Consider the following 18050-nt stretch of genomic DNA (forward strand, 5'->3'; position numbering starts at 1 on the left):
GTGTGATGTTGCTGTGTGGGTGTCAGTATTGATGGCGTGGCGTGGTGTTGGGTATGACTAGACCTGCTGTGAGGGTTAGTCTGTGCTGATGCTGCTGTAGAGAAGTCTGGCCTGGAGCTGCAGCAAGAGCAGCCTCGTGCTGAGAGAACTGACAGAATGGGGCCTGCTGGACTTTCTTTTCTCTCTTTTCTTTCCTGCTTCTTCTCAAGCCTTTCCCTCTGTTCATCTATGCATCTCCTCTTCTCTCCTAATCTGTCGTCTTCTCACCTCTCTCCTCCTTTCTCCACTCCACCTCGTATACTCCCCATTCCTCTCCTCTCACTGCCCTCTCCATACTTGTTTATTTGACTGAGTGTTTACTGTTTATCTGAGCTGTTTCCTGTGTGCAGTTCAGTCTAGTAAAGCAGATTCGGGAGCTTTTAATTACACTAATTAAAGTATCCTGGTTTTTGCTCAAGAGTTGAGGGCAAATGTTAACAATTGTATGTCAGTCTTTGTGAATTTTCTTAATCTTAGGCTATTTTAGAGCGGCCAGTTGCCATGGGTTTGTCATCATTTTCACCAGCTTAAATGTTCTTTTACAGTATCATCTTCCAAAAGACCACCTGTGACTCTTTGTAATGGGAGTTTAATACCTCTTCCACATGTGAGCAGGCACCCTGAGGGCTTCTACATGTTCCTATTAGAATGGTTCAAGTTAATTTGAAGAGGATGTAACGTAAGAACCCATCATTTCATGCAAACGGAACTCTGCATTTAACCCTTCAGCAGGTACTGCCGCATCGGTGGGCTTTGAATGTTGTAGAATGAATGTTCTAAAGAATATCAAATATTTTAGAATCTTACATTGTTGATGAAATAATTATTTTACATAGAAGTTTCATAAACAGTTTGTGGTTATTTCAAAGTTTCTTTAGCTAGCTAGTAATCTAGATTAGCAACTAGGCAGCCATAGCAACCAGGAAACACCGTTTGCTGCACAGCCTGAAGCGAAGTTTAATTTCCCAAACTCAGCTCACCAATAAAAGGCAGTCTTAGGCTCAAAGTGATCCCAATTACTTGCGGATGATGTTAAATGCCTTCACACAGACATTAAACAGTCCTGAGAAAGATAAAAGGATGTCAGTGGTCATGGGCTTATTCTGATATCAGTGTAGTCACTGAGGGTGGAGAGGTCCCCCCCCCCCCCCCTCCCCTTGTCCTTCTCGGACATGTTCATAGAATGGTTCCAGTTTCCCCATGAGGATTATAATTAATGATCCTAAGTCGCCAGGAGATGGATAAACGATCCGACTTAAGCGTTTAGCGTTCATTCCCACATGACACCATAACACTAAGTAACTGGTTTCAATGTGAGTGGGAATCCCAGGGTGGACGATAGACTTTTGGGATGAAATCCTTGTGATCTCTTGGGGGTTCATATTCTTGCTAATCCATGCCTCATCTGTGTCTGTGGACATACAATCATCAATATGGTCTGCATTTAATCACGCTAGTGATTGATGTACTGATCACTTGACTAGACTTTTGAGATGAAATCCTTGTGATCTCTTGGGGGTTCATTTTGCTAATCCATGCCTCATCTGTGGACCTTGGACAGGCCTTATCAGATATGGTCTGCATTTAATCACGCTAGTGATTGATGTATTGATCACGACAGATCATTTCCTCTTGGAGAGGACACTTCATCAGAAATTGTGTGTGTGTTTGGCTGGCCGCCCTCTCGATTATGAAGTGGATGGGGGTCTTTTGACCTTTGACCTGTGTGCCACCTTGGTCAGTATTCACATCAATGCATTGCGGTCATTCCGAGAGGAAAGCAGTCGAGCGCCAGACTTAATCCCTATCTGGGAAACCTGCCCGAACGAGGGAACAAAAGACTCCTGCTCTCCCCTGCTGCCCGCAGATGCTCTCTGGCCTGTTGATCAACACACCAAATCATCACAGACAGCAGGAGCTATTAGCATAAATCACCCTGTATAAGCTGCTTAAAACACAAGGTCACTTTTTTCATCTGGAGTGACACGCAGGAGATACATCTTCAGTTTGACTAGCTACAAATGGAACTGACACTTTAAGCTTGTGCCTGAAAAGAATTTTAACATGTGAGGGAAAGATAGGGGCAATTTGAACATGAGAGGGGCAATTTGAACATGTGTGGAAAAGAGGGGCAATTTGAACATGTGTGGGAAAGAGAGGGGCAATTTGTCTCGTGCGCTATTCCTTTTGCTTGGTTTAAAAATCCTCCGTGGTTTGTTTATATATGACATACTGCTTATGTTGCCCTTTATGTAAGTAAACAAAGTTGGCCAGTAACTATTTAAGCACATATTTTTCAGCCAGCACTGACAACATTCTCACACCATTACTTTTCTTATTTGTGCGACACTCACCCTCCCAACCACTCTCTGCTCTGCTCTGCTCAACCTCTCTCAAAGCTCTGCTGTGAGTGATTTCATTGATTTAATCAACCACTGATGTGCTGTTTTGTTGCAGTGTGGTGCAGTTGGACCCCTCTCACTCTACCGAGCCCCGTCACGTCCTGTCACGTCACTCGCTGCCCATCACCGACATCCACTGCGGGCTCATGGGAGCTCAGGCGCGCGTGGCCACCGCCTCTCTCGACCAGACCGTGAAGGTGAGCCCTGTCCCCCGGCATACACAGAGCACCACAACAGCTATCCCAGAGACACAACCTCTCAAAGTCATCTTCTCACAGACTTTCAACAACTTTCACAGTAATTGTGTCTCACTGTTAAACAGTCTCAGACCTGGCTTCATCACAAACATTACTTTACCAACCACAGCATTCAGAGAATTGCCTAACAAACAGCAGCATTTACACTTTACAGTTTACATTACAGTTTACGTTTTCATTTCCAGTTTCTCTCAAACAAAATCTGTCACAGTAATCCTCTCTCTGAATGTCAGAAGCTCTGTCATTCAAATTAGCTCAAACACAGAGCAGCTTTTACAGAGCCCATCTGTACATCAGCAGCTTTCACTGATCATCTCACTGTTTACAGCTTTCAGTTATCAGTCATTATCTGTCATAGTGGGTGTACCTTTCACAAGCATTTTCCCTCAGACAACTGGAGTTGTGATTAAATTAAATTAAATTAAATTAAATTAAATTAAATTGAATTGAATTGAAACATGTTTGCCTGTCAGCTTGCACATCTTCACACAGGCCTAAAGTCTCTCATGACAGCTCAGAAGTCTTGCTGGCCGCCTCCTCTGTCTCGTCACTGCTGCAGTGTGGTGGCTTATGTGGATTCACAGACTCTGTCAGTCCCTCAGCTTTGACTAATGGGGAAAAAAGGAAAAACGTCCTTAGAGTCGAGTTGCATCTAGTTAAACTCAAGGAAGAGAGAGGGAGACCAGAAAACAGCTGTGGGTTGTGATGCTTTCACTGAAAACATATATGAGGGTTATGACGCGTTCACTTCGGGCTGACTTAGAAGTGGAAATGTAGACATCATCAGTGAAATTAACATTGCCTGCGCCTTTGAACCTCGTCTGCAGCCTTGTCTGTGGGGCCAGGCTGGGACTCCGTAAATTGGATTTGGTTTTGATAGAGAGCATTTCAGTGTTATACATTTCTGCTGCCTATCTGGGACTGGAGTTGTGCAGCTTTCATTTTCTTTTCACAAGACACTCTCTCTCTGAAGGAACTGAACTGAACTGAACTGAACTGAACTGAACTGAACTGAACTGAAGAGAGCACAACTTTCTTCAACAAAAATCTGAATACAAACATGAAGGTAGTAGAACGATTTGAAAACAGTTGCATATCATTTGCAATGACATGGTGGCCGTCCTGTGACAAGATTCAAGATTAGAGTCACAAGTTTGAGATTGTGCGACTAAAGATAGCGTGTCACTCCAATCTTTTATCGAGAGGAGTGACACGTTTTGTCCTTCTCAGAGCCTCAGTGTTGAATGGATCAGACAGCTGTGTTGCTGTGCAGTCAGATTCCTGATCAATTAGATTTCATCGCGCGAAGTAGCTCTGATCAATACTGTGTGGGTGTAGCGCCATATGGTTGAGCTAGGGATATTAGGCATGGATTACCCATCACTTTACATTAAGTGATAAATATCTGCGCATTTATGTTTCTATTTACTGTTTTGACAGGGTATAACTCTGTATATATAGATTTGAAATGAACGTTAAATAATGAATGAGTGTGGTTAAAGTTATGAACGTTAGGAGAGTGTGTTTGAAGTTGACCTTCAGCTTCGATTAAGGAGAAACCAGGCTAAGATTGGGACTATTTATGCCATGAACGTTGCTATCCAGGTACTTAAGGTCCGCTCTGTCTAATGCCTTTACATAAATGAGTTTAGGTGAATGTTGGACCACCAGGTGCCTGTTGAGCACCATTGGAGTCCATTTTAGATGTAGAGATGCCTCAACTCAGCCTCACTATTCAGGAGAGCGCACCGGAACAGTCTGGGCCTTTTGGGATTGTTGTTGGTAAAGAGAGAAAGAGGGAGAAAGGGAGAGCGAGAAAGAGAGCATCTGGAGGGGGAGGGAGGGAGAAAGGGAGAGAGAAAGAGATCGTTGAAAGGAGAGCGAGAGAGAGTGTTAAAAGAGTGGGAGGGAGTGATAAAGCGATAGGAAGAGTTTGAAAGAGGGAGAAGAGAGTTTTCAGAAAGTCACTGAGTCACCCTGCGAGTGGTTAATGGGCGCCTACACTGAGCTGGAAATGCCAACTCAAGTCGCCGTCTCTGTCGGCTGGCCACATTGTTGTGGCAGGATTTTCCCCCAAGTCATCTTCAAGGACAGCTGGCATTTACAGTGAACATACACTTATCCAAACTGTGTGTGAGGGTGTTCTAAGGAGAGCCACCAGACACACACACACACACACACACACGGATGATCCCTAGCCACGAGCGGCCGACACACAGGAGTTTTCAGTCATCTAACTTCACGCTCAGTGCCGCTGACATTGTGTTGACAGGATTTGGTTTGAAGTAATCAGGCCTGGTAAATAATGATGGGGGAGATGAGGAGGTAGGCATGACTGATCCAAGGGCTGTGTGTGTGTGTGTGTGTGTGTGTGTGTGTGTGTGTGTGTGTGTGTGTGTGTGTGTGTGTGTGTGTGTGTGTGTGTGTGTGTGTGTGTGTGTGTGTGTGTGTGTGTGTGTGTGTGTGTGTGTGTGTGTGTGTGTGTGTGTGTGTGTGTGTGTGTGTGTGTAGTTGTTGAAGTAAATGCAGTCTAAAGGGACTAGGGGAAAGAAGCAGATGGCCTTGTCTCACAACCTGCACTCCCTGCCCCCCAATCCCATTTCTGCACTCAATGTCAAACAGATTCCACTACGCTCTTACCCACAATCCTCTAGTTGTTCCTCCCCTGGCTTTGTGTTTGACCCGGGCAGCACCGGCCCACAGGGGCTTCTCCCATTGGTTCAGGGGACAGATTTTACACGGGGGTGCGAACTGACCGCCAGGAAGGTAACCTCCACTGAGAGCTTGACTGCTGCTGTAGTCCCAAATCGTGTGTGTGTGTGTGGAGGGAGGGAGAGGCAGTGGATCACCTTTACAATGACATGTTGTTTCATAACAAACTATAGGTCTAACAACATACGTGTCTGCATATCAGGGTATCAGTAGTGTAACTGCAGTCAGCATTGATCCTGTGGGTCTACTGGTAGAACAAGGGGCTAACAACACCAAGGTCGTAGGCCTGACACCAAGGGCGTAGGGAGCACCCATCCTTCTGGAGATGTACTGCTGCACTGTAAGTCACTTGAACAGAATGAAAGTCTCTGTTAAATGAATGAATGAATGTAAATACGATTTAATGTAACGTCTTCATTTGTTTCTGCATTAAACTTCAGCAAAATGAATGCAAGGAATTCATAATGCAGTTTTGCCACCTTGTTAGCTGCTACTTTGTGCTTTCCAACAGTTATATATCTTTTCTCTGACTTTGACACCACTTAACTTTGGGTTTGGAACGGTTATAAAGGTCACATTTTCTATGTTTAAAAGACGAGCAGGACCCACAGTGTTCGGAAAATGCAATCTAGTGTGTTGTTGATGCCTGCAGACACTTTTTTTGTCATCATTGATCAGGTTGTTTCCCTGAGGGGGGGGGGGGGGGGGGGGTTTAAGGTGGAGGTGCTGTAATTTCTTTATTGTCCATGGGAATCCTGTTCTCATTCCGAGGGTCTGTGCAGCATGATAGCGGTTCACCTCCCTCTCTTCTGCATCAGTGGATACTGTTACCAAACGAAATGAAGAGGACGTGATCCGCAGCTAAACTGCGTTGTCAAGGGATGTACGACGACAGGCACTAAACCCCCCTCCTCCGCTCGTAACTTAAATGAATCAAAACAAAGGCCTATCCTCTAATCCTAACGCACTTGGGCTCCGCCATGACAAACCAGGGTTATTAGTGGAGTGTAAACGCACGTATAGGCCGTTTACGCACCTTTTAAATTACAAAACAGCGTTAACTCCCCTTTCTCTGATCGTTTACTCACTTGTCATTATGCAGTATAAAACATTTGAGTAAAAAAGTACTCTCCCTTCTCCGTCTCATCTCCGTCTCCCCCGCCATTCCTCGGTGGCAATGCAGCCACGGCTCCCAAGCGAGCGGATCAATGACAGGCACTGCAGCATGCAAGCAGATGTACAGGTGTGGACATCAGACAGGTTGTCAAGAAATCTCATTTAAAAAAGAAAAAAAAGGTTGAGATTGAAAATGGTAAATGTGCAGAGTTGTTCACTATTCTTTATCTCTATTTCCAGTTATTATCCAGGACTGTAGCGTACAGATTGATGTGCGTGCGTGCGTGCGTGGCGGGCCCGGGTGGGCCTCAAACGTTGGGTCTTTATCATTTTATTGTTTTTGGTGGTGATAGTCCAAACAAAACGTAGCTCGTAAAATACCACAGATTTTAGAGACTCACAGATGAAGGCAACCACATGAGGGAAAACCGGCCTCAGCTCCAAGCCCGTGTTAATAGCGAGCCTCGAATGGCAGGACAGGTGTTCTATTAGCCAATCAGCCACAGGTAGTGAAAGCACTGAAGCTGCTCCTCCTCCCCTAGCTTTCCCTACCCTGTGACCTCGCCTATACTAACAGTACCAGCTCCACCCTGTGACCTCGCCTATACTAACAGTACCAGCTCCACCCTGTGACCTCCCCTATCCTAACTGTACCAGCTCCACCCTGTGACCTCGCCTATACTAACAGCACCAGCTCCACCCTGTGACCTCCCCTATCCTAACAGTACCAGCTCCACCCTGTGACCTCGCCTATACTAACAGTACCAGCTCCACCCTGTGCTCTCCCCTATCCTAACAGTACCAGCTCCACCCTGTGACCTCCCCTATCCTAACAGTACCAGCTCCACCCTGTGCTCTCCCCTATCCTAACAGTACCAGCTCCACCCTGTGACCTCCCCTATCCTAACAGTACCAGCTCCACCCTGTGACCTCCACTATCCTAACAGTACCAGCTCCACCCTGTGACCTCCACTATACTAACAGTACCAGCTCCACCCTGTGACCTCCACTATCCTAACAGTACCAGCTCCACCCTGTGACCTCCCCTATCCCAACAGTACCAGCTCCACCCTGTGACCTCCCCTATCCCAACAGTACCAGCTCCACCCTGTGACCTCGCCTATCCTAACAGTACCAGCTCCACCCTGTGACCTCCCCTATCCCAACAGTACCAGCTCCACCCTGTGACCTCGCCTATCCTAACAGTACCAGCTCCACCCTGTGACCTCCCCTATCCTAACAGTACCAGCTCCACCCTGTGACCTCCCCTATCCCAACAGTACCAGCGCCACCACAGCTATCCACCATTATTATCTCCACCATTATTCTCTTTGTTCTCTTTCCTCCTTCCTCTCTTTCTGTCTATCACTCTTCCTGTATAGTGTTCCACTTATCTATCTTGGCACCTCTCCTCTATCTTTTCTCTCCCTATCCCTCCCTGCTTTCTCTCCATCCATCTCTAGTGATCTCACTCTCTCTGTCTCTCTCTCTCTCACTCTCTCTGTTTCTCTCTCTGTCGCTCACCCTCCCTCTCCTATGTCCTAATTCCCCTTTTCCGTCATCACTCTCTACCTGTTTTTCTCTCTCTGCATCATTCTCCTTTTTTTCTCTCTACCCCTCTCACTCACACGTTCGTACTCTCCCTCCCTCTTCTGGTTGGCTTCCCAGAAGACGGAACATCATTTCATTATCTAACTGAATGAAATGGGCCTGCGGTTCTCTCTTCCAAAAACCCAACCAGCCCTCCTACTTTTCCTACCCCTCCTCCTCCTCCTCCTCCCTCCCCATCTTCAGACTCAACAGGACACCAGAGGCTCCGCTCATCCCTCTCTTCTCCTGTCTGTGAACGACAACAACACTCTTCACTCTCCGTGCTGCTGATCTGGGGCCAGCTCCCACCTTAATTAAACTCTTTCAGCAGACATCATATCTAACCCAGACTCGTCTTCAGAGGGTCCTCAGTCCTGCGTACCCAGCGCTGGTCCTGAACGGCTCTAGTGGCTGCTCTACTGTGGGTTTGAGAGGAAGGTGGGCGTTCAGGACTGGGGGGGATGGTGTGAGCCTGTCAGGCTGTGAAGCATGGCCTGAGGTATGCGGGTTACTGGTGGGGGGTGCAGGAGAATTCATTTTTGAGGTGGTGGGGTGAGTTTTTAAGGTGTCTGTCTCTGTCTCCCTGTTGGGCTGTAGAGCATGGCCTGAAAGGCAGGTTTGTTCAAACTGTGAGGGTTTGAGGTGATGTGAGCTTTTAAGGTGTGTCTGTCTCTGTCTCCATGTCGGCTGTGGCCTGGCACAGGGGACTCTGGGCTACTCTAAGCCCCCTGACCGACCGACTGACTGACCAACCGACCCACCGCATTTAAACATTTCTGAGGGGTTGCAGCACGCTCCCATTCCCTGCTTCTCCCTCGCTTACACCCCTCATTTTGCTCAGAGCTTTGCCATCGATTTCTCTCTCTGCTCCCCGCCCGTCAGCCCCCCCGAACCCCCTCCGCGCTTCGACAGCCCTGATGCAGCGGAGGGACGTGTGTGTGTGTGTGTGTGTGTGTGTGTGGTTTAGTCAGATGAATGAGTCTGGAAGTCCACCTGCGATTGCTTTGGACGCCAGCCAGCTGCGCTGCCGTGGCGACAGCGGAGTCCTGCACATCCAAGCCTTCGAGGTTTGGAGACATTTTCGCTCACCAGCTCCAAGCGCTTCCCAGAAACCTCACGGTTACCGTAGTTACCTTCTTTAGATGACTACTATAGTGCTACTGAAGACCTCCAATGGGTATGATGCATACAGAAATATATGCTATAGGTAAAGCCTGTCCATGTGGTGTCATTGATGTGGAGTAATGTATTGATATTGACATGTTCATTACCGGTAGTGTCCAGTGTATAATTAAGCAATATGACATGAGTGAGAGGGGGGCTGGTAAAAGATATCCTCAGTATTTCACTGCAAGTAATCACAGTAATATATTGATTGATTGATATTGACATGTGCATTAGTGTCAGTGTATAATTCTATCATATCTAGGACATGATTCAGACATCTAATCATTCTAATCACAAAGCCCAGTATTCAGGTTTGATTAGCTTTAATTAACTAGCGCTTGTGCGTGCTCACTCAGTACAGCACATCAGCGCAGTTCTCACAGCAACCCTGATTGGGTTCGTGTGTGTGTGTGTGTGTGTGTGTGTGTGTGTGTGTGTGTGTGTGTGTGTGTGTGTGTGTGTGTGGTGGTGTGTGTGTGTGTGTGTGTGTGTGTGTGTGTGTGTGTGTGTGTGTGTGTGTGTGTGTGTGTGTGTGTGTGTGTGTGTGTGTGTGTGTGTGTGTGTGTGTGTGTGTGTGTGTGTGTGTGTGTGTGTGTGTGTGTGTGTGTGTGTGTGTGTGTGTGTTCGTAAGTACAGCGAGGGGTGCCGGTGGTGTGTGTCTGTCTGTGAGTGAGTGAGAGAAACTCTGAGAGAGAGAGAGAGAGAGAGAGAGAGAGATGGACGGTCAGCACTGTGAGTGTGTTAAATCCTCAATGGCGCTGGCACATCAGTGTGTGTTGTGCAGCGCTTGTCTGGGCATCACACTCACAGCCTCTCTCTCTTTCCCCCCCCCCCCCCCCCCCCCTGTGCCAGAGGCTTAATCCCTGTGCTTAGCTGTGATGGTGCTGTATGCCTGTGATGCTGCTACATTATTACCGTGGTTTCTAACCCTGACAGTGCAGACTGGACTTCTGTGGGTTTCAGCACCTCAGCTAAGAGTTGCAGACCAGCCCTGATGCCTCCTGGGACCTGTTTCATAAAGAGTGTGTGTGTTAATGTATGTCTGTACTGGTCTTTGTGTAAGTGAGTTTGTTTGTGTGTGTGTGCGTGCTGATGTGCCATCCCACACATACACCATGCTTGTGTGTGGCGGTGCGTGTGTGTGTGTGTCAGTGCTTTTGTGTGAGACCTGTTCCTGACCTGCGCTCTCTTTTGAACACACTCATTGATGAATTTTGCTTGCTGCTTATTGAACGGATCTCCTCTCCTATTCACTCTGGTTGAGTGTAATCACATATATTACATACATCTGCAATGCAATAACACTGCACTGGAAGCCATGACCAGAGAGCCACCCTTTCATCCCAGCATATATCCAAACCAATATACAGGGTCACGCCAGTCCTATGCATTAATATAAACACGTTATAGAGGGTTATAAATTATGCATTCTGTTTCTTCTCTTTAAGCATTAGCCCTGTGAAGGAAAAATACGTGTGTCTGATTCCCCCTCCTCTTCCCTAATCTCTCTTCCCTCGTCCCTGAGCTCTAATTTATCTTCCTCTTCTCCTAAGAGGATTTTTTTTTTTGTGCAGTGTTTTCATAGTAAAAGATATTTAGAACATTTCTGAAGAAAGTGTATTTAGTCCTCAGCCTCCTATACACATATGCGATAAAAAAAAATATTAATACATTAACAACAAAGGACAATAGTTGGCTTTAATCACTCTTTCTTTCTTTTCTTTGTCTAGTGGCTTTTCCTTAAATGATAGCAGGCTCTCTGTGTGCAAGAGGTAGAGTAGCCACTCTTCCCTTGGTAGCTTGTGTGTCTGTGGGGACCTTTTTCAATGGCCAGTGTGTGGTCACTGAGTCTGTACTTAGTGACTGTCTTCCTATCTTTTATAGTAGATTCTGCCATTTTGTATTCTCTTTCAAAAATCAGGCAAGTTTGTGATGTGCTTTGGAATTTGGTGGCATTTATCCAATATAATTTTCTGTTTGCTGTTTTATAATTATATAATAATAATAATAACAATAATGAATAATAATTTTATAATTAGTTTTGGGGAGGATTGTCTGAGAACTCTCCTGAGAGACTTCTTCACCCATGGCAGAGCTGAGCTCCAGAACCGCTGGCTGAAGGAACTCTTTTGGATCTTCTGCTGTTGGCAATACAAAGCTTAAAATTGGGTCACTGGACTTTAAAGGCTGGTAAAATTTGATAGCCTTTAAAAAAATTAATTTGTATTCTCATTAATAGTGGGAACGGATTAAATGCTGCTCTTGTTGAGTTGTAGGGGGGGTGATCTGTGCACTTTCAGTATACTTTTAAAGATTTGTGTATGGAGTGTTTCAGTGTTTTTTTTTTTTTTTTTTTTTCTCTCCCAGTTGTCAGATTATTGAGTGTTTAGTGGTTCCCATACCTCGTTACCATAAAGAGCAATTGGTTGATGGAGCATCATTGGAGCATTGGAAATTCATGTGTTATTGTTCTTTTTAATGCAGAGAAAAACTTTCCTGGCTTTTGTCTTTAACTCATTTATGGCCAGATTCAAATTACCCGTTGAACTCATTGTTAGTCCTAGAAAGTAGAGATGCAACGGAACACTGTATGTAGAACGGAATGTATTACAATATGTCTGTCATTTTCCTTTAATTTCCAAAGCTTGCTCATTGTACTGCAGACTGCACGCACGTAGGACATTGAGATCCCATGAACATCTCTTTAGCCCGTTAGAATTTCCCTGGAGCCTATGAGCGCTCTGTGAATAGGAGCTGGAGAAGAGAGGGGAAACTAAAAACGAAATGATCTCGGCTCCAACTTGACAATGGTGAACACTAGCTAGACAGAGAGAAGCAAATTTAGAGAGGCACCACAGTCTTTCAAATATGCGTTGTGGGAAAATTCAATTCAATACGATGACTATGGTAAGAAGACTCTAAACAAATAAAGTACAGTCTGCAGGCATTGCTTTGCCACTGTTGGCTACAAAGAGTAGAAACACTTCTTATATCATATCTCATTTATGTCGCCATTATGACCACGTGGACCACGTCACAATGTCTCTTCCCGCACACATTTCAGCAGCAAAGCTTTATGAAACATCACAGATCTTTCCTGCTATCTAGCTCTCTCCACTGATAGACCACTAGCTCTCTCCACTGATAGTTAGACCTCCAGAGCATATGAAAGCTACCTCACTGTAGTAGAGATCGAAAGGCCTAGACAGTCGTGCTGACATTTTTCTGAATAGAACGTTTTTTTGTCTGTAGGCAAATATTTCTGTCTGAGTTTCAATTTTTTTCAGTACATTTATTATTTTGGAGGGAAAACCTTTGAGATTAGAAAATGGAACTGGTACATGCATTTTATTGTCATTTTATGAATCGGCCCTTCGTGCCATATTGAATCAAATAGCTTTTCAATACCACTCTCTCCCTCCTTCCTTCTTTCTCGCACAGACTTTCACACTCACTCACTTGCTCTCTCTCTCTGTCTCACTCATGCGCACACACACTTTCTCTCTCTCTCTCTCTCTGTCTCTCTTGCACTCTCTCTGTCTCTCTCTCTCTCTCTCTCGATTTAGAGCAGACAGATTCAGATTCACTTCGCACTCAGTAAGCTGCAGGTCCACTATCAAAAAAATCTCTAGTGGAGGAGTCCATTCTTCAATTATACACGTTTTTTCTTTCTCTCTCCCTCTCTCTCTCCCTCTACCTCCCTCTTTCATTCCCTTCTGAGGATCTCATTATGAGTGTTCAGAATGATTTTGTGAACAACTTCCGGTGTTTGTCTGCCATTGACCGTGGGAGGTCAAGGCTTAATTCATGTGGAGTCAAAGGTCATGGCTTTGAGACTTCAGACGTTAAAAAAAGGCTGTTATGTTGGTGAAATGATCCATGGATTCCTTTTGCTCTTTCAGTTCTTAAGACAGTTGGGGGAGGAGGGCTTGATAAGGAATAGATCTAAATGGAAAGGTCTTTTGCCTTTTGGGGTTTATGTTTCAGTTGTTTAGTTTAGTTAGTACGAGAGGTAGATTATAAGCGATGTCTTGGTAGGGTGGGCAGGGCGTGAGGTAGATTATAGGCGATATCTTGGTAGGGCAGGCCCAGTTGGCCGTCCTTAAACCCCACAAAGCAAGAAATGAAAGCCTGGATATTGATCTGCTATCCATGTTTAAATCTCTGGTGGAAACGGGGATAGTGGTGAAGTACACGTCCTACCAGCAGGCGGAGAAAGTGACTCAGATCAGGGGGAAGTGGTGTGTGAGGGTGGGGATGGTCACACACACACACACACACACACACACTCTCATGGGGAAGTGGTGTGTGAGGGTGGCGATGGTTGCCATTTAATGACTCCGTTTTCAACTAGAGAAATGGACTGGTTCTTTTTTTTAATGTTTTTTTTTATTATTATTTATTTATTTTATATATTATTGAATAGTTTTCAAATGGTGTTTTTAAATAAACTCAAAACTATCACACACACACTCTTTCTCTCTCTCTCTCTCCTGCGCACACTTTCACTCACACTCTCTCTCTCGCACACACACTTTCACCTCACTCTCTCACACACACACACTCTCTCTCTCTCCCGCTCACACACACACTCTCTCTCTCTCTCTCTTTCCCGCTCACACTCTCTCTCGCTCTCGCTCTCTCACACACACACACACACACACTCTCATGCATCTCGCTCACACACACACACACACACACACACACACACACACACACTCTCTCTCTCTCTTTCCCGCTCACACGCTCTCTCTCTCGCACACACACACACACACGCTCATGCATCTCGCTCACACACACACACACACACACACACACTCTCATGTTCTCCTTTTTCTCTTTCTCTTTGTTCTTGTATCTCTGAAATGGGATCTTATCTGTGCTGTGGCAGACGGAGTCCTCCCACCTGATCTCCGGCGCACTGATGTGTTTATTTCCTCTTGTTTGTCTCCCCACTCAACCCTTCCCGGCTTTAGACGACTGAAGCTTTTGTGCAGCTGGAGATGCCAGGCAAATTGATTTATGATATCATTAATGCACTGCAGAAACATTTCTGAGCGTACTCCCAGCACGCCCCCAATGGCTGTTACAAGGGTGTGATCTGGGAGTTTAACCAGAGGTACTTTTAGCTGCAGTTCATTTGTGAAAAGGTAAAGGTAATAATGGATAAAAATGGGGCTTCACTTCACAAGAGTATAGGCCCTCTCTGACCTCCGAACTTTCTCATTCATGTTTTCATTAGAACAAAGAGCTGCATTTTTTTTCTTTTTTAAAATTATTCTTATTCTATTATTTATTTATTTTTGGGCTTTTTGCCTTAAATCGGAAAGGACAGTGAAGAGAGACGGGCAATGAGCTGGAAAGAGATTGGGAGTGGGATCGGGAAATGACCAGCGAGTCAGATTCGAACCCGGGTCCCCGTGGGCGTTTAGACCCATTAGAGCCACAGCTCCCCCCTTATTATTTATTAAGCCTGTGTGTGTACACATGCTTGGATTGTGTATTGTCAATGTGTGTGTAAACTGGCCATTTTGATCTGGTTCAGCAATGGCATTTGACCTGAAGAAGTGAATGTAAGAGCCAGTCCTGTTCTGATCTGAAGACTTGTGAGGCGCTGGTCTTAACAGTGTTCTCAGTTCAGGGTGACATGTTGTCTTAAGCTAAGGGCTGTTTTGACATTTTGATCTGTCTATGTGAGTCTCTGGTTTGACATTACCAGTTAACTGTGCCTAGCTGAAGATGATCGTTAACTGTCACAAAGCTGTGTGTGTGTGTGTGTGTGTGTGTGTGTGTGTGTGTGTGTACCTGGGCCAGATCCAACCCATTTGTGCTATTATTCATCATCTCTCTCTCTGCTCTTTCCCTCTCCCTCGCTTTCCCTCTCGCTCTCGTTCTCTCTCTGCTCTTTCCCTCTCCCTCTCTTTCCCTCTCGCTCTCGTTCTCTCTCTGCTCTTTCCCTCTCCCTCTCCCTCTCTTTCCCTCTCGCTCTCGTTCTCTCTCTGCTCTTTCCCTCTCCCTCTCCCTCTCTTTCCCTCTCCCTCTCGTTCTCTCTCTGCTCTTTTCCTCTCCCTCTCTTTCGCTCTCTCTGCTCTTTCCCTCTCTCTCCCTCCATGTATATCCTCTCTCCCTCTCTCTCCCTCCCTCTCCTTACCCAGAATTACTTAAGGGACGCTGCCCTGGCGTTCACTATCATCCGTTGTCGTGGGTAACGGGCTGTCAGTGCAGGCTGATGGATGCAGCTGCCACTGACAGGGAGTGATAGTTCAGGTGAAGAAGAAGGTGTGTGTGTGTGTGTGTGTGCAAATCTGGATGAAGGATAGAGGGAGGTCATGACGACAAGCTCTCAGGGGCTTTCTTATGGTGTGTGTGTGTGTGTGTGTGTGTGTGTGTGTGTGATTCTATTCTCAGAGGTCGGATGAGAGGTGTGTTGTTTTGTGTCTGCGTGTCTTGTGTGTGTGCGCAAGAGACTGTGTGTGTGTGTGTGTGTGTGTGTGTGTGTGTGTGTGCGTGCACGTATGTATGCAAGAGAGTGTGTATGTGTGTGGTAAGCGTTGACAGGTGAGGGATTGATGGCCTGTCTTTATGTCTGTGGGATTGTTAGGAGCAGAGAGGCGTTGACGTGGGGTGGGGTGGGTCCAGAGGAGGGCTGTGCACTCCGTTTGGAGTCAGCAGTGTTATTCACTCTCAACAACTGCTCTGCCACCACACACACACACACACCTGTGTGGAGGGTTGAGACGTGTGTGTGTGTGTGTGTGTGCTCCCCTCGACAGCTCCCCTTGACAGCACCACCAGTCCTGGGTCTCATTGCTTTTAGTGCTCTCATATCAAAAAGAAGTAAAGTCAAGCAGGGAGCGAGCCAGACGCGTCACAGCTCCTCTCAAAAGCTCCTCCTCACAGCTCTGAAGGATACAGGAGTTCTGGAAGTTTCTCTATAGCACGTCTATAAAGTCCTCGGAACACAAACTGATCCCCCCAGAGTGTCTTTGGAAGGATATGAGCAGTTGATAAAGTCTTCCAGAAGGTTCTATGGTATAGGGCGCACCTATAAAGCCAGCGGAGCGCGACCCATTTCCATATCTGACCACTTCAGCGTTTCTGTGCTCTACCAGACACTGGTCTGGCCCCCTGCCACCATTATTTCACGGTCAGTTTGACTCACGCCTGATGGGTCATCAGTCACCCCCCCTTGACAGCAAAGGGGAGAGGCTACAGGTCACACCGGCTGTCAATCACACCTCCAAAGGGTTCCAAGAGGTGGGCACCACCCTCGTGTGCTGCCTGTGCTACGGCCTCCATGCCCTGGCTGACCTGTGGGAACTGAGGTGCGTGTCCGAGTAACGAGGGGTTGTTAATAACTATGGGATGTATGAAGGTAATTAGTGCTGAGCAGGAGAGTTATGGTGTTCATTAGTCTTTCCCAAAAAGAGTTATGATGTTAGCTAGGTGGACTCTCACTCACTTTGTCACAGTGGAATGTCCGGAGCCTTATTTTCATCATTCAAATTAAGAGCTTCAAAGTGAAATGGAAAACATGATTGTGTGTGTGTGTGTGTGTGTGTGTGTGTGTGTGTGTGTGTGTGGTGGTAAGTTTATAAACAACTTTCGTTATGGAATAATATGACACTTTTTAAGTGATGAGAGAAAGAACGACGCTCATAAGATGCTCAATACTGATATGGCTCACACACAAGTGACAAATGAATGAATGTGTCTTCAAATTAATGAGTGTGTCTCCTTGGCTGCCAGTGTTTACAGAACTCAAGGGTGGCTTTCGGCAGTCAAGCATCCTGTTCAGATGAAAAGACTCGGTTCTCTGTTCCAGTGGTGGAGTTCCAGCACGGAAGCACACACACACACACACACACACACACACACACACCCCTGAACATAGGACCTGGCCTGGAGCGGAGGGGCTTCTTGCAGAGGGTAGATTTACAGCAGTCAGAATCACCTCGCACTCATTAACCTGTAGGTCCACTGTAAAAAACCCTCCTCTCTCTCTCTCTCTCTCTCTCTCTCTCTCTCTCTCTCTCTCTCTCTCTCTCTCTCTCTCTCTCTCTCTCTCTCCCCCCTTCATCTTCATCTTCATCTGTAGCAGTGATTCTGCAGTAGTTTTGCGGGGCTGCATGGGTGACCATGATATCTCGGGGTGTGATGTCACTGAGGGTGTCATAGCCCTCTGAATAATTCCATCCTTAAGTGGAGCTGCAGCTGAGATGTAGACAATATACACACACTCACTGACACATACACATGCGCAAACACACACGCTCACTGACATACACGCACGCACGCACACACACACACACACACACATGCTCACTGACACACACACGCTCACTGACACATGCTCACTGACACACACACACGCTCACTGACGTACACACACACACACACACACACACACACACACACTCACACATGCTCACTGACACACACACGCTCACTGACATACACACACACACACACACACGCTCACTGACATACTCACACTGACACTCACACATGCTCACTGATACACACACGCTCACTGACATACACACACACTCACACATGCTCACTGACACACACACACGGCGCAGAGCATAGAGATATACACACTATATACCAGGAGAGCTGCCCACATTGTGTTTCGCTGATGTGTTTTGTGTTTTACTCTCGTTCTCATCTCTCCCCCCCCCCCCCGTAGTTATGGGAGGTCTCCTCAGGTGAGATGCTGCTGTCTGTGCTCTTTGATGTGAGCATCATGTCGGTGACCCTTGAC

General features: G+C 46.3%; 1 protein-coding gene across 1 annotated transcript in view; it reads left to right on the forward strand.

Moving 5' to 3' along the window:
- The first annotated feature begins 2479 nt into the window (after nt 1-2479).
- Nucleotides 2480-18050, forward strand: part of LOC105896412 (WD repeat-containing protein 18) — a 70026-nt gene continuing 54455 nt past the window's right edge. Inside the window, exons 1-2 of the mRNA XM_031574723.2 lie at nt 2480-2638; nt 17976-18050. The exon at nt 17976-18050 is cut by the window's right edge and continues 69 nt beyond it. Coding sequence (XP_031430583.1) covers nt 2588-2638; nt 17976-18050 — 126 coding nt within the window. The 5' untranslated portion in view covers nt 2480-2587. The remainder of the gene's footprint in view (nt 2639-17975) is intronic.

Source organism: Clupea harengus, chromosome 10 (genome assembly GCF_900700415.2).
Source record: "Clupea harengus chromosome 10, Ch_v2.0.2, whole genome shotgun sequence".
NCBI classification, from domain to species: domain Eukaryota; kingdom Metazoa; phylum Chordata; class Actinopteri; order Clupeiformes; family Clupeidae; genus Clupea; species Clupea harengus.